The following is a 17848-nucleotide window of genomic DNA, read 5'->3' as shown; positions in this document are numbered from 1 at the left end:
AATAAATAAATACATATTTTTAAAATATATTTGTACTTTTCTAAGTTCATAAATGCTTGTATTTTTAGTAGTTTTTAAGAACATTAAGTTACAAACCCTAAATTGACCTCAATGGCTACGCAATCCAATTTTAAATTTAAAATTATTATTAACTATGGGTGACTATAATAATATTAGATATAAGTACAAAGATATTTATCATCATAAATAAAGTTTTTGACAATCGCATTTTACTTAAGTAGTTATTATTATACAAGATCATTATATTAAATCATATAAATTAGTTTTTAAATTCGATTTTCAAAAAATTTATTATTTTAATTTTATGGCATTGAAAATCGTATCTAATTCATAAAGAATAATTTTATCTCATGGCTTGAAATAATGAATGTATCATGTTGTCGGGTATATTAAATCATATGAATTTGATATACCATATACCTACCTATCTTAAAATGTTGGAAATAGAACATATAAATTCAAATTATTTCAAACATGTTACATATACATTGTGCACTATATGAATACATAAATAATTTAGCTGTTTGCATTATAAATTAAAAATAATAATAATTGTTTGTGTTTTGATGATGTAAATACTTATTTCGTTTTAATTATTTTTAAATCGAATTTCAAAATTGGACGATGTGCAGGTAAAAGAGATTAAATAAAATTGAGATTTAATTTTTTTTTTCAGATTACTATTATTAATACTTTAAATTGTATTCAATGTATTGTTATTTTTTAAAAATGTTACCAGTTGTTATTCCAAATTTACACTATTCAATGAAAGCATTTATGAGACTGACAAATGATTCATAATAATATTTACTTATTATAAAAAAAATAAATAAATATAAAGTAGGGTGTTGGTTATTACTACTTAAATGACTAATTTGTAAAATTATAACACTTAATGATTTATTAAATGCTAATTAAGAAAATGGACGCAATTTTTTTTTACATTTATTAGAAAATCTCGAGTCAAAGAAAATATCTATAAATAAAAGTAATTCAACAATAATAACATCCAGTTATATTGAAAAGGAAACATGACAAATTATATTTTTCCCAAAAAGAATAAATCATAAAATTCCAAATAATTTGAATTTTTAAAATTTTAAATAAATCGTTTTTTAAAGAACCAACTAAAACAGTGTAGGTTCGCCCCATAGAAACAAATATGTTTGGGAATCGTAAATCAAAAAAAAGTTGCGCACCGGTGATCTAAATGTGTAAATAAATAATAGTTAACACTATATTTTAAATTTTGTATGTTCTGAATTGTTTTTTAGTTTCACAAAAGTAGTGTTTTTGACTTATTTCTTTTTACCCACGCGCCGTTCAATTTATTGTGCATTTATATATTTTCAATTTAAAACACAATAAAACATTTTTTTAAACAACTTTGATGGAATTTAATACAAAATCCGAAAAAAGATTACTGTTTATTTCATTTCAATTGAGTTATTGAAAAACTCCACATTTCGCCAAATAGAGTAAGTACCAAATTCATTTTCCCATATTATTTTGATGTATAAAAATAATATATTTTGTTATTTGTCATGATATTGTATAAACACTAGGCATTGCGTTAATTCGCTTTATTCATATCTAAGAGTTAAGTAACCATGAAAATAATATACTATTCGTTTAGTCTAGATGCTTCATAATAATACAGTATCGAAATATTTGTATTTTATTCAAACTTAAAGTCTATAGCTAAATATTTATTTAAAATTAGTAATAGTTCTACCATTATAATATTTTAAACGTAAATATTGTTTATTGTTTACAATTAAATTGATGGCCCTATAATGAGTAGTTTGAAAACTTAATTACTATTTACGTCATGCATTTGATTTTACCGAACATTGAAGATCGAACCAGAGAGTGCCTGTGTGACATTTAGTGATCTTAAATTTTGAGTACTGAGGACTAAGTCTAATGGGTTTTTACCGTTTCCGTAATTTTTCTTCGAAGATAATGAGAATTTTCCAATTTGTACATAGACATTTTATACTCCGGCGTAGTTACAGTTTACAATCAATAAGATAATAACATATTATATACATGTGACTATGTGAAACTTTTTCACCGTTTTTATTATCGTGAAAAGTGTTAATTCCAAAACCAAACAAACTATACTTTTGTTTCCTTAACACTTAAACCAAGGTATGAGAAACGAAAAATATATGGTTCAAGACTATCAGAAATGTTACTGCATGTGATAAAATGAAATTTTGAATAATAAATGTCAGATTTTTTAATTTGTATAATTATTTTAGATATTCGAACAAGACGATAATAAAAACCATGGCACTAAGTCGTTATGTATAAAACGTGTTACTTATCATTATTTGTTGTGATATTATGAATCACAGTTGCCATTATCAGAAAAGCTGTGATACTGGTCTTTTTTGGGGAGGGGGAGGGGGCAAGCCTCGGTCATTTATGTAAACTGATGCATTTTTTAATCCCCTATTGGCCTAGTATATTGTGTTTGTCAAGTGTCATTTATGCATATGTATTATGCATACTTATAATATGATATTAAACTATTATAAATGTATATAGTATAATCTATGTACTTTGGAACTCACTGAATCACATACACTTTTAACCTACCTGTAACTTATGTATCAAAATGTAGTGTAAGTTTAAATGTTATTTTAGGATATGGCAATTGTACCTACAGGATTCGAGTACTTATTTATTCACGAAATCTAACATAACCAAATCTCAGTTTAAAGTTTGAACGATAATTGTTTCATACAGGAAAGATAAATCATATATGATATACAATATACCGTTTATGTATCGTATTATATATGCATAGTATTGCGTTCCATTGCAATCTATAATGATAACGCTCACAACAATAATAATAATTTATTTTAATTTATTTATTATTATAAATTATAATATCATATAATTGACACGTAATTTACACACATTTTGTTATATATAGATACGTCATAAATAGACTCGTGATCAAAGGTTTTATATAATCTAGTTTAATTGTAGACATATAATATATATATAATATTATAACTATTTAGGTTGTATGTTACAATAATTGTAGTTGTTGTAGTATAATTACTATTTTTACGTTGAACTTAGTGCACGTTCATGCGTCCAACGTGAATCAAAATAATCGACCAAGTTAAAAGTTTGGCAACATAAACAAATAAACTATTAATTGTCTAGATGAGTAGGCCAATACTAATAATACTATGTATTCATAACAATTAAAATTAATAATTAATAATATGTAGTTTATCATGTAAGAGTGTGTTTAACCACTTTTTTTTTTATATAAGTTAATCATTAAACTATTTAACTTTCCATTCATTTTTTCAACAATTTTGCACTATTTTAAAAAATAAAATATAATTATTTGATGTCATTGAAAAATACAATTTTGAAAACATTTATATAAATGTATTTTTACAACTCGTTAGTGTAATTCTTTTTTAAGTAAATTACTTTTCTGAATAATACAACTGAATAAGTCTTTTTATTTTTAAATTCCTAAGCAGAATATTTTTCGGAATATTTTTTTATATAAAAATTGAATTTCAAACGTGACACGTGTTAATATATTATTATTTACAGTTCAGATAAGTGGAATAGTGTGGCTCTGGGAAACTACGCAAGATGTAGATCAATTACTACGCTCACCTTTATTTAAAATATTTATAACTCTTAAACTAGGTACTTATTTGAAATTTGATTTTTATGTATCCAAATACTCTAAAAAATACATTCAGCTTTGAAAATATGAAACATAAGATTAAAAATGTATTGTATCATTAAAAAAATTAATCTATAATGATTACAAATTGCAAACAATTTGATTTTTTCAAATTATAATTATGTAATAATATAATAATAATAATATTCACATTTATGATTGTGCCTACAATTTTATATGTAGATGCAAATCTATCAGATATATGTTAATTTTTTTTATCTATAAAAACAAATATAAACACGTATTGATTACTTTTTAAGCTAATTTACTGTAACTTATCAGATTTAAACATATTTTTTTATATTTCAAACATTTTTAATTTAAAATTTTGAAAAAGAATTATTTTTAAAACTTTAAGTAAGTACTTAGTATCTAACAGTACATTTTATTATAATTGATAATAAACAATATTATTTATAAAAATAAGAGAAGTGAATCGCATTTGTTTATGCATGAGCTAGCCGGATTATAGCATGCACTTCGCAATTGGTAGGATTTTTAATAGACAATTTCACTAAAAATCGTTATATAAAATAATTTTCTTATTATCGATTTTCACCAGTACTTGTTGTGTTCAAGAGAACTTCCACTACTGTTTAGTTTGGTCAACTTTGAAAAAAAAAGTTCTTATAGCCATAAAGGGCAACACTACCCTTATTTTCTACGTATGCCTCGTGAAAAATCAGATGAGATACAAATTGTTATTTAAAGATTACATAAATAAGTTTTAAGAGTTTAAAGCGATTTAATTAGTTGTACGAGTTAATATTACGATGGAGGTTAACGCGAATTATTAAAAAAAATATCTAAATGAGAGGTATAGCCAAGGCAAGAAAGCTGATAAAAAAAGGATGAATTGTTCGAGTGAAAGGTAATGACGGGGAGAGCAAAGTAATGCAGTAAAAATTCTTGGGATTTCTCTTATCAAAAAATGTGCAGCGTTTTTATACCTTTTATTTAAACATTAAATATAATACAATTAATTTTATTGGTTCAATGATCGAAATTTATTAATCAAAACGTCATAGAAATATTTTATTTCAACTATGAAAACATTAAATTATGAAATTTAAAAAATGAGTCATTCAAAAAAAAAATTAATAATCTTTTTCCTAAAGTGCAAAATATGCAAGATAACAATATTTTATGATTAAACAATATAGTGAATTATTTGTTAAAAGAATAGTTCCTTTTTAAATAAAATAAAATATGCATAATCGATGAAAACATAATCAAACACTTTTTTCAAAGACATGATATAGTTATAAAAACTACTTAAAGTTAAATTATATTTTTGTTAAAAAATACAAAACGAATATGAAGAAACGAATTCCTTACTAGACTTATTTCCATCGTTCCAGTAAATATAATATTATTTAAGTTAACATTGTAAAAACAAGTATCACATGAGTATTTTATAGTTTCATACTTATTTCACGAATTTTCACCTCCCATTAAACATAAGCATTAACTACTATAATAATAATAAGACGATATTATACGAGAGAACCTACTAGTTTTTAATCGTAAACCAAATGCGCACGACTAGACGACAAAGTGACGCGAACTACCCAATAATTATGTCTGGAATATGAAATTCACAGACTCATCCGTTTAATTTCTGTTAAACAACGGTACCAGTTACGATTTAAATATCAAACTCGGTCCTTTGAGTATAACGTCTGATGTGATTATACCTATGTGACGTATCAAGTCGTCGGTGTGTGGGCGACCGTAATACGGTCATAAACACGTAACTAAATATTAATAATTTATGCCATCATCACGACAAATTGTTATTGTTCGATTCCGTCGTCTACGATTATTAATATTCGACGAAACGTATAGGTATCGACGAAATCGCGGTCGCAATTGATCTACATTACCAGCTATGTAGTGTAGTGGTCGTGGCCTGTGACGTTTGCGTATGCCTTTCCTAACGAAACACGCAACACGTCGTTTTCGCACTATTATTATTATAATACTATCAAAGCTCGGCGAGTTCTATGCCTATACGAAACGCCGCTTACTGCAACAGTGTTCGAGAATTATGTATTCCACGTGTAGTCATGCCCGTGATAAAAACAACATTAAAAGCCATGCACGCGCACGAGACCTTTTCGACTAGGATCGATTTCATTGGCCGATCCATTTCCATACAAATGATGAATGGACACCTCTATTACACGGCATTGCATAAACGATGACTATAGGTATTTTGTATGTCGTTCAGCTGAATATTTTAAACCTCCGCGATTTGTGATCGGTCGAATGGAGCATATGTGCATAATGCGCGTTACGAATTTCGGACATAACAGTTTTTTATTCAATTGTCGATATTGGTTACGCGACGACGAGACCGGCAAATTTCGCATCACGCTTTATGTGACTGTATCGAGTGCTCCGTTCCTAAATAGACGTCTCGCAGAATATCAATCCCGTTATCCAAACACTTACAAACATTATAATAATAATTAAGAATACGCACTACTATTTGTTCTCCCGCTAACAAAATCATTTAGTAAGAATTAATATTACGAACTGTCAACGCGTAAACCTATCGGATATCAATAAATGATGTAAATTGTATGAATAAATGTGTAATGTAAAATAACATATACTAAAACGTAAATCGTTTAAATACCTTTGCAAATTAATATATTATTAAACGGATATTAATTTTTGACACGTCATAGAGATGCAGTTAACGTGAGTTATGAATCAGAAATATATCCAACGCTTAAACACATACCTACTGCCACACCGACTTAGTTTGGACGTATAGAGTACCATTTAATATATTAAATATCAATACCACTGATCTCGCAATGGTTTTTTCAAATTCCATTATTTATTAATAGATAGGTAGTAGGTACCTAGAAATTTAATTTTTGCTCCACATTTATGTATACCTGTATTGTTTTTGATAAAATAATTATATTATATAACTGTATTTTATATTTAATATCAAATTGAATTTAGAGTTTCTGCCTATCATAATTAATAAGGTTGGTTAAGCTGAAAAAACTTAAACACGTATTTTATGAAAAAGAATACAAACGTATAGTAGGTAACTAAATAAGGGCCAACGTATAATATTTTTGGAATAATTACTGCAAACTGAAACTGCTAAAACTGTTCTCTATTTAAACACAATGAACCACATTCGATAGTCGGCTTGTGCGCAGTGATGTTTCTTCACTACACTGCAGGCATACAGATAGTAGACTTGATAATAGAGCAATAGTTGGGTGTTGCGGTGATCACATCATCTTTGCCGCCGATCAGAGTTCTCAACACGAACAGAATATATTATTTTTCACACCCAAGGCACCTATAATATGATTCTAGAATTAGTTATTTTATTTTAAGTTCAGCTGTGTTAGATTATCTTAAAACTATTATATTTTATTTCTTCTAAGTATTTAATATATACATTCCAGTATTTATATAATATGTAATACGTAGTCTTTTTAAATGTATTTAATTGTTAAAAAAAACTAATAACACTATAGAACCCGTTTAAAACGGCCTTGGAATTTATTAAAAATTATAATATTAATCAATACGTTAGAAAATCGAGTTGAATGGTGGAAAAGTTCTTAATGTTATAAATGCTTTTATATAATTTTTAGAAGAGTTTTACTGCGTAGTTCATGTTATTAAAAAAAAAAAAAAACACAAACTTTATTTTAAATTTGATTAAAATAACAACTTTCTAAAACCCTTTAGTAGTATTAAAATTTGCAATAAAATCAATGTAATATATATATAATTATGTTATATTATATACGTATATAACAAACATATTATCATAAAATCAATAAAACTGATAAAATAAATAAGTCGGTATTTTGTTCTATTTCAAATATTATTAACCGACTTTCTACAATATAATTTTAAAGAAAATATAGAAAATTATTAAAACTTTAAAATATAAGTCGTGTATAAAGTTTGTCAAAGGTTACTGCTAGTGCATCACAAACAATTTATTTAATGATAATAATTTTTTTTATAATAAAAAAACTCAATCAATACTTAAAAAATATTTATTAAATATTTATTAAATAATTCTATGCTATAGGACTTCATTGATAATATAATATAAATCATTAACACATTACCATTTTTTATATGGGTTTTCCAACATTTATTAAATTTTAACATTTAATTTATTTTTATTACCTATTATGGCTAATATAAATTGTTATGCTTTTAGATTATTATATCATAGTGGTATTGCCAAGATTTAACCAGAGGGGAGGATCTAAGAACACAAAAATTAGAATTGTCATAATATAAAACCAATTTTATAATTTATTGTAGCACAAAATTAATATTATAGAATCCGAAATCAGAAAAAATTATACAAACCATTGCAGTATAGGAATTAAAACACCAAATTAAAAATAGCTTAATTTAAAGTAACCTATCAAGAAAAAATAAAAATTTAATTTATTGAATTATTTTAAATACTGACACGTTTCAAGAGGGTTTAGATTCTGATCTATCTTTGGTGCATCACTATTAAATTATTTAAATTAATAGATAAAAAATATTAATAATTTTATTTAATTAAAAATTATTTTTAACGCAATATTATTGAGGTTTCATATACTGATTTATACTATACTGAGTAAAAAGTGAAAAAAAATTGCATTTCTTACTATCAGTTTTTAACTTACTATTTCACAACTAATAGTAGTTATTAATATTAAATAATACATACAATACACCAGGACAACGGATCTCGAACTTGAATTATTATGATAATGAAGGTCACCTATCTAATACTACCGATTACTGAAACTAGTTACTAAAATAGTAAACACGACGAGATCACAGAGTGATTATGTGACTACAGGAGGAGAAAACTGCTCTTAGTAAAAAGCAAAAGGTAGGGAATAAGAGTTTAACAACCTTTAAATTGTGTATGTTTCGTTTAAAACGTATCTGTAATATTACAGCAAAAAATGATATTTAGTAGTTGTATTTAAAGGACTGTAACCAAAAAAAAAAAAAAAGAAAAATTTAATAATAAACAATAATATACTTAGACTAATTATAAATATCATACATTTTTAAAATAACTTCATGCATAAAATTATTCTATTATTTTAAAATACCTTTCAATAATAATTGTATCATCTATGCTATATTGTATTACAATAAATAAACACATTTTTTAATTTTTTTTTAAATATAGAATATAGATATACTTATAAATATAATATTTGTGTTCAAAAACTTGTAAAAATCATAGTTGGACTTATTATTGTACATAATTATTCAACCTTGTTAATTGATTGGCGATTGGGAAGTTCAGTCACCTGCAATCGGTTGCCTTCAAGTCATGTTGCGATCGTGAAGGAGGAGCTCTATAATTCATAAAACGTTAACATTTTTTTACGTACACGTTATTAATAATAACCAAATATTAAGAAATTTTTTTTCAAGATCACGCGGGAGGTTGACCTTAAAGAAGCACAAATATACGAAAATGTAAAGAAAGTATACAAATAATAGTATAGTATAATAGCATGTAAAATTGATATATAGTGAAATTTGAAATATTTAATTAGAAAAAGTATAGGTACGTTTGTAATTTTATTTTCAAGATAAGATTGAAACAAAAGGGTTGGACATTAAACAGTGATTTTTTTTGCATGTATATAAAAGCAAATTAAAATGCAAAATGGCATTATGAATAATTAAACATGAAAAAAAAATCACAACGATAACAATCTATCAATATTTAGTGTATGTAATTTACAATATCAATGTAAACGTAAACATGAATTATGTATATTACTTTTGTTCGAGAATTTATTATTGTTTGAATACCTCACAAGTCATAACCCTTCAACCTTAAAGTAAAATATTTTATCTTTTATTTTAAGCCGTGCATTTTTCCAATGAAACAAAATGTATCCTAATATGTTTAATAATATACCCATCTGTAAAAGTATACGTTGTGAAGTACGAACATTCGAAGTATTCGAACAATGCTTGGAATGGAACGATATAAGTTAAAACTTATAATATTTGTAACACCGTCAATTTTGTTCATTTTATTTTTAAAAGAGTTTTATGATAATAAATTTATTAAAATGTCGTTGCAATATAATATATATAAAATAATAAGTTAATACAATTTAGTGGATTAACTTATTACATTTTTAAACTTAGTATGAGATCACAAGAAAGGTGTATGAATATTAATCAATTTATATCTACGACATTTTTTGAATTGTGTTAACACATAATACTATTTGATTATTATAAGACTATCTATAGTTGTTTTTTCTAAGTAAAAAAACCATAGAAATTGAATTTAAAATTCACTATAAGCTGTTATATTTTTAGCAGTTAAAAATATCAAAAAAATATCAGTGTAATTTTTATATGATTATTTTTCTTTGAAGTTAAAATCAGAAAAATGTTTATAATTTAAGTAAAGCAATAAGTTAAGAACTTAAGAATTCGTGACATTTTAAATTGTAATTCTTTAAGACTTCAAAATGAAATAAAATATTCCTTATAAGTTGTTTTCACAGTTATTCAAGAATATTAAACATATGTATACGAACAATATTTTTTATAGTAACTTGAACTATTTGAACTTAAAATGTTGACAAAATTGAATATTTAAATAAAAATTAACAATTTTAGTTCTTTCGTCGTAATACAAAAATATTATTCAGATAATATTGAAACTTTCCACCATTACAAATATTGTCATAACTTATAAAAAATTAATTTTCAAAATAATATATTTAGATTCATTACAAGCTATTTACTACAAACCTATTTACATCATTACACAGTACGTAGGTATTGAACTATAACTTATGAGTAATCTAAAAATAATAATATAATAATATACCTACTATCATATCAGACTACGTTATAGTACATTTATACACCACCTCCCTTCCCCTCTTCAAAAAAATAACTTTTAAAGAGTAAAAAAATATATTAGTAAATTATAAAAATATTATATTATATTATAATCATGGAATACTGTTTATTATTTTTTCTTTGTTCGTAGAAAATATTATAAAAATTAATTTACAACAAACTCTAGGAAACAATAATAGCATGTCGTTTACTGGAGTTCCAATTAAAATTAGTTTTTCTTTGAATATTACATTTTGGAGTATTTAATTATTTCAGTTTCAATTATTTCTTATAATTAAACATTAGTATATAATATAATATATATATTCATATACAAACATAGACTGAGATTAAATGTTTTTTAACGGTTTCCAATCTCTCTGTCATACTCTCTGGCGTACCTCAAATGGACTTTCAAGTTCTACCCTCTTTATAGTCCGCTTCTCAACATTTCTCTTAGTAGTTATATTCCTAATTCTATAGTTATTTTATTTTTCGTTGATATTAAAATGAACACGAAAATCTACTCCCCGATTGACTGTATTTTTCTGCAGACAGAATATCTTGAGAAATGTCACGTTATGTCTTTTTGCAGTAGTCGTTTTATCGCCTCTCCTCTATTCCATTTCCCCTTAATGGATATTGGCTATACACTCAAGCGTCAAGGATCTCGTCGTATCTGACTCATCCTTTTGATCATAATATTAACATCACTGTCGGTATAAACCTGAAAGTACTGGACTTAATTTTATGTATTTACCAATACGGTCTTATCCAACTTATATACAACCGCTCCCGTTAGCCTTTGCCTTTGTCTGCTCCGTTTTGGAATATGACGTGGTCATATACCATTCTTACTTAACTCCACATGATCGAGTACAATACCATTTTCTAACTGCTATACATCTTTCCTTAGTAAAATTCTACACAACGCTCTACACTTTTCCACTAAACTCATCAAATATATTAAATGTTTTATATTTGTGCATACATACTTTTATTTTCTTATAAACTCGCTATTTAAATGCCATGCTTAGTATTATAAATATGTGTAGTTAAATTGTTACTCTTTATCAGCCACCGTAAATACGTGATATTAGATATAATCATTATAGCTACAGATTCTAATAACTATTAACCTTGGTAGGTATAGTAGGGCTGTATGAATTTGTATACTAATGAATAACTTATACAAAAATACTGATTTTTATGTAGCGAAGGTTTAGACGTTTAAGAAACATTTAACTATCTAATACTAATATGTTGTATGACTAATGACTATATACTAATTCTTTGTTTAGGATGTATGTATCATATATAGGTACTTGTATATTTTTATACGCAATCAGTGGTTATGTACTTCATGCATTTAATAATTTACCTACCAACTATATATAATATAATGTAATAATATATTAGGTATGTACTCAATTCAGGTTATAAGCATAACAGTTTTGTTATATTAAATAAAAAAAAAAATCATTGGTTTATTATGTTATTTTTATTTTATGTAAATATCAACATAATCGTATGAAACCTATGTAACACTATAAACTATACCAATACATCTAAATCATCTAATACAAAACATCGTGGACATAGATATTTCATATTTACATGTAAATATTTTAATATGTGTATAACATTACAAAATAGGATTCGACTAAATGATTTAATGCTAAAAACTAGTACATATGAGTTCCAAAATTATTTTTTGACTTTTATAGGATTAAGGAAAATAATACAAAAATGATTTGCGTTTCAAAAGTCATGATAAATTCAATTTAAACAAAAAAATATCTACTTATTTTATAGTAGTACGATTATATCGAACAACTTCTATCATTTAAACCTATTAACAGTTTTTAGACAGCAAGCATTAGTTCTAATTAAACAAAGTGAATTTTCTTGGAACCCCAATAGCTCAAAATTAGATTGTTATGGTAATATATTGGCACTTAGTCAAAACATAACATATATAATAAAAATTGCGAGTAAGTGAATACCACTCTGCTGTAAGGTAGGTGTTAAGTGAGTTACTATAATGCATATGTTAAATTTTAATTCTATGATTATTATATCATGGTAACATACGAAAAATGATTCTGAGTAGTTAAGTGATATAGTGTAATAGTGAATATCACTAAGTACATTTCGTGATATATATATATTTTTTTTTTTTGATATTGCTATTATATTAATTTATTTTGTATTAGTATTGCGGTAGGTTAATTTAAATTTTGCTGAAATTATGCATTAATTAGGTATGCTATTAATATTTAATTATTTTAATGATATGTATATTTTATACCATATTATATTATTGAAATTAAATTTTAAGTCAATACCACCTTGCCGTAAACCAATGTATATAGCATATACCTAGGTCCATGGTATAAAGAAGTGATATTTTAAAATTTTATTAAATCTAAACATATTGAAAAATGTTCAATCAAACCTAAGGATCTAATGTAATATTAGTAATTACTACATTTAATGTCATTATTTAAAACAAATTACATAATATACGTAAAAGTTTTACGTATAAGATTATATTTTTTTTTTTTTTTATTATAGTAAAATAATTATTATCGTTATTCATCGTTTAAATAAGTAATTTATCGTTCAACTTTAAGTCATTTCTACAAAAAAAAAAAAATGTTGCATTTATATTTTTAGATTGTTTGGTTTTAGTATAAATTACTTATGATAGTTTTATATTAAAATTTAATATATTAGATATCAAAAGAAAAAATTTTATGGCCTTAAAAAAAAATTTGCAAATTTCCATAATTTTACAAAATTAAACTCATAAAAAAAAAATTCCATGACTATGTATTTTCACTATTTTTTGTAGGTAAATTAATATTATAATGAAACATATTATACTAATATATAAAACTGTCAAGTATTTTAACCAAGCAGAAGATTATTTTGTCGATGATAGTTATCGAAAAAAAAAATTTAAAAAGTCTATAAAAAAAAAACTACTTCCAAAGAATCAAAGTATTTGTATTAATATATATGAAATACAAATATTAACATTTGGTGAAAATTTCATGTATTTACAAGTTTTAATTTTCGAGTTACTCCAAAAACAAAAATCTATTTTATTAAAAACTGGTTTTTAATAAAAAAATTCCTGTTTTTATTTTACTTTTTTTTATTTTTGTTTTTCTTAATAATTTATACAGATATAGTGAATTATTAATTTTGATGTTTTCTTACCCAAAGTATCAACTATATCATATTTTCTTTCAGCAATTACTCCCAAAATGGAAAATTTAATCATCTTTATACTATTTTAAAAGCTGACGACAGACTCATAAAATAAAAATAAAATGTAAGCATAATAATTTAAAAATCAATACGTTCATTCATATCGTCATTCAGAATCTAAAAATGTATTTTAATATTTATGATTTTTTTTTCAAATATAATAACACTCGTACATATTATATAATATAAATATTATATTTTAGTAAAATATTAAAATTAAATAACATAAAAATTTAAAAGTATAATATCACTAATAATAATCGTTATTTAAACATTTTTTGTAGTTTCTGTATGACATGTGTCAACTGTCAATGATATTGAACGTGTTTTGACTTTTGTAAATTGCATATTCCGACTTTATATTATTGACAATAAATCATCAATAAATTATAATTTATTTTTTTTTACAGTAGACGAATTCACTCGAACAATATACGATATTGGCCACACAAATATAATACTATTATATTTTATGTAAAGGTGATAAAGCGCTGAGCAAGCAGATAACAAGGGTTTATATACTGAACACCCAAACACACAAAACCCGAAAGAAAAACTATTCTAGTACAAATACGCTTTGTTAAAATATAGATTTCTTTTATAAAAGGGTCTTTACGGTAATCTTTAGATATAACTATTAACCCATAACATAAAAACAACTTGTTGCATAAACGATTTCTAGCAAACTTAACCAAACACACATTACATTTTGTTTCAACATTTGACAATTTGCGCAAATGGTCTCCAATTATTTGTCATTTCCGGTTCCATTTTATCCCTAAAGTAATTTTTAACATTTCTTCGCTGTTAAATATAAGTACGTAAATATTTTACAAATCGTGCAGCCGAATACATTTGCTCTGTCGACTCACTATATTAGCCACTGAATAACTTAATTTAGAGAATTTTCACTTGCTACATGATGTAAAAAATCTATTTAATGTGCTTATACTTCTGTAAGACAAAATATACTATTGTGCTAAATTCTATGTATTTAACAACTATAAATTAAGGAATATAACCCATTTATTTACATATTTAGTGTAAACTAAATTATCTCATTTTTTAATTAGGTACTTATCGTTTTAATTGATTTGTTGAATAACGTATACACGTATTATATGTGTGTATTATTAACTAGAGTTGAAAAAAACGTGTATTTTAATTAATTTTTAGTTAGTTATAAAAGTAAAAAAAATGATTATTATCATCATCTAAATTTAATTTCCATGTAGATATATTCATTATATTTTATTGAAAGATTTTATCTATATAATTAGTTTTTATTTTACTGTTTGTGTGTAATAGTTTTACAAAATGTTTAATTATCAAATAATTATTATTGTAAAGTTTATACGCAAGTAAATTTGGCACAAAATACTGTCGATAAAAATGTACCTACTTTTTTTATGAAAATCTATAATCAATACAATAAATGTAAAATTATGACATACTCATAAAAGTGCACAGCTAAAATTTATAAGTATTACTTAAATGACATTGAATTGGCTAGTTTCTCATATCAAAGATCATGGTATTTATTTTGGCTCTTCCTTATCGTTCTATGCATTTGTCATTATGTTATAAACAAATCATCTTCAATATTAGGTTTCGTAATTAGAATTTGTTCTGATTTCAGTAATCCTAAAGCTCTAAAGCCTCTGTATTGCTCATTTGTTAGTTCGGTACTCGACTATAACTTTGTCGTTTGGTCTCCTTACATGTCTCATCCGACTCCAATAGCTTCGATTCAGAATCGTTTCAAAAGGTTCCTTGCATTTAAATGCGTGTCCAATGCCAGCGACACACATCTTGTTCACCATTAGGCAATATCATTAACCAATTTAGAAACTTTACAAATAAGACTTTACAATTTATTAGACTCGATCTTTGTTTCGCTTTTAAATTATTAAATAATAACATACGTTGTTTAGAGCTACTAGCTAAACTTAATTTTCTAGTACCCACTTCTCGTACTAGAAAATCTAATACATTTTATGCGCCGTTCCATTGTACTAAAATTCCCCTATTGCTACATTAGTGGGCCACGTGAACAGGTATAACGTAGATTTGCTCTTTTTGTAATAATATTGTCTCTTTTAATGTACATCTTAACAATAATGTAAATATTGTTTGATTATTATTTGTATGTATGTAACTTTAATTCTGTATCCATTACTAGTTCGTATTGTACTACTATAAGAAGTACAACGTATGTAACTATATTGTGTAAATCAACACGGTCTTTGATTTTTTTTTTTTATTATTATTATTTATCGAGCTTATCCCGTTTAAATTTTTTATAAAAACATAAATAAATAAATAATTATTTTGGTACAAATAGGCAATGTCTGGTATGACATCCAAATATTGGGATCTCTCAAACTTTCGTCTTTATATTAACTCAAGTATTACAGTCAATCTACTTTCGAAAATCGTTTCTGCCACTTAGTTCATCAGAAACAATAAATAGTTAACCCATCCATAATCTGCTAATTAGTCGAGTATCCTCTTACATGATCCCTGATAACCCGCAGAAACACCTAAATTAAACCTGACCTAGAGATCTTCTGATTTATATATTAATCAAAATTACTTATTGTACTTTATTTTTAAATAACTTTTTTTATTTGCAAATAGATTTTTATTCTATGTAAAGAGCTTTTTGTGGTAGATAACAACTTCTTTTTTAATGAGAAAATCCCTTTTCCCTATAAATCATTAATCAAAAGAATGTCTTGTGATGTACTCAAACCAAAATTTTCAAGAGTAGTTATTGATTTATTTAAATTTATTTACTAAGGTCAGGTTAGATTGTATTATAGTTCTATAGTTATTCTATATGATTATGCTTGTTGACAAACGATGCGTTTTTATGATCTCTTCTATACCTGTAGAATGTCGATCTTTTGATCATCAGCTTTATATAGTGCAATATCTTTATATTAGCCGTTGATGTATTTCTTTTGAAGTTGTCAATGAACTTTAATATAATTTAATATAAAGCAGATACCTACGATTTATTTCGTTGTATTATTTTCATCTACTCGTATTATACGTACAACTAAAGCCTATACACGCTATTACTATAATAGGTATATATTTCCAATATTGTACGAGTATGCATATTGTTAGTGAATCAATTATTTATGCTCAAGTTTAATTATATCATAATAATATTTTGTAGAACAATAATACAAAATTAAATAAAATACTCGTGAAATTCGAAGTTTTAATTACCAAAGTTTATTCGATGTATTTATGTTTAATATAATATTGTATTTAATGTAATTTATCTTTATATATTTATAAACATTTATGCTTTAATAATATTATATCAATTATTAGGAATAGTTAGTATAGGAGTATAGCTTAGATATGAAATTATATTAATTTTAAAATTATTATAATTTGCATATTAATATAGGCAAAAAGTTCATAACGAAATAATTGGTGTTGTAAATTTAAGGATAATTGGTAAGTAAATTATATTTATGACGTTTATTTATGAGAAGGATTCACTGCCTATTCTGTAAATTTAGTTTTTCAGGTGCACAGCGATAAATTCAGTGTAGATTATCTTTGTTGATTAAATGGTTAGCTTTTTTATATTTAGTATGCTCATTATGGTAAATTTTACGTATTCAATGTACGCATTAGATTTATAGATGATATTATATAATATATTTGAAAAAAAATTATACCTAACCTATTCAAGTTTAGATATTGTAACATCTTTGACAAATTACAATTAGTTTAATTAAATAAATCGCTTTTTTTTTTTCAGAAAATGAATAAGCAAAGATAATATTTGTTTTCTACACTCATAATCAACATCAGCATGAAAAATCAGCATGGATTATTTCAATGACAGTTGGTCACCAAACGAAGAAGTAAAAATTTTAATATTTT

The 17848-nt window shown here is 24.9% G+C and overlaps 1 protein-coding gene across 1 annotated transcript in view; it reads left to right on the top strand.

Moving 5' to 3' along the window:
• The window catches only part of LOC113548872 (diuretic hormone receptor-like), a 49494-nt gene that overhangs the window by 13800 nt on the left and 17846 nt on the right, over positions 1-17848 (top strand). The window contains exon 2 of the mRNA XM_026949959.1: positions 17724-17829. Within this exon, the coding sequence (XP_026805760.1) occupies positions 17791-17829 (39 nt within the window). The 5' untranslated portion in view covers positions 17724-17790. The remainder of the gene's footprint in view (positions 1-17723; positions 17830-17848) is intronic.

The sequence above is a fragment of the Rhopalosiphum maidis genome, chromosome 1 (assembly GCF_003676215.2).
Source record: "Rhopalosiphum maidis isolate BTI-1 chromosome 1, ASM367621v3, whole genome shotgun sequence".
In the NCBI taxonomy this organism is placed as follows: Eukaryota; Metazoa; Arthropoda; class Insecta; order Hemiptera; family Aphididae; genus Rhopalosiphum; species Rhopalosiphum maidis.
Note: the sequence above shows the minus strand (reverse complement) of the source record. Positions and strands in the feature narration are given on the sequence as shown.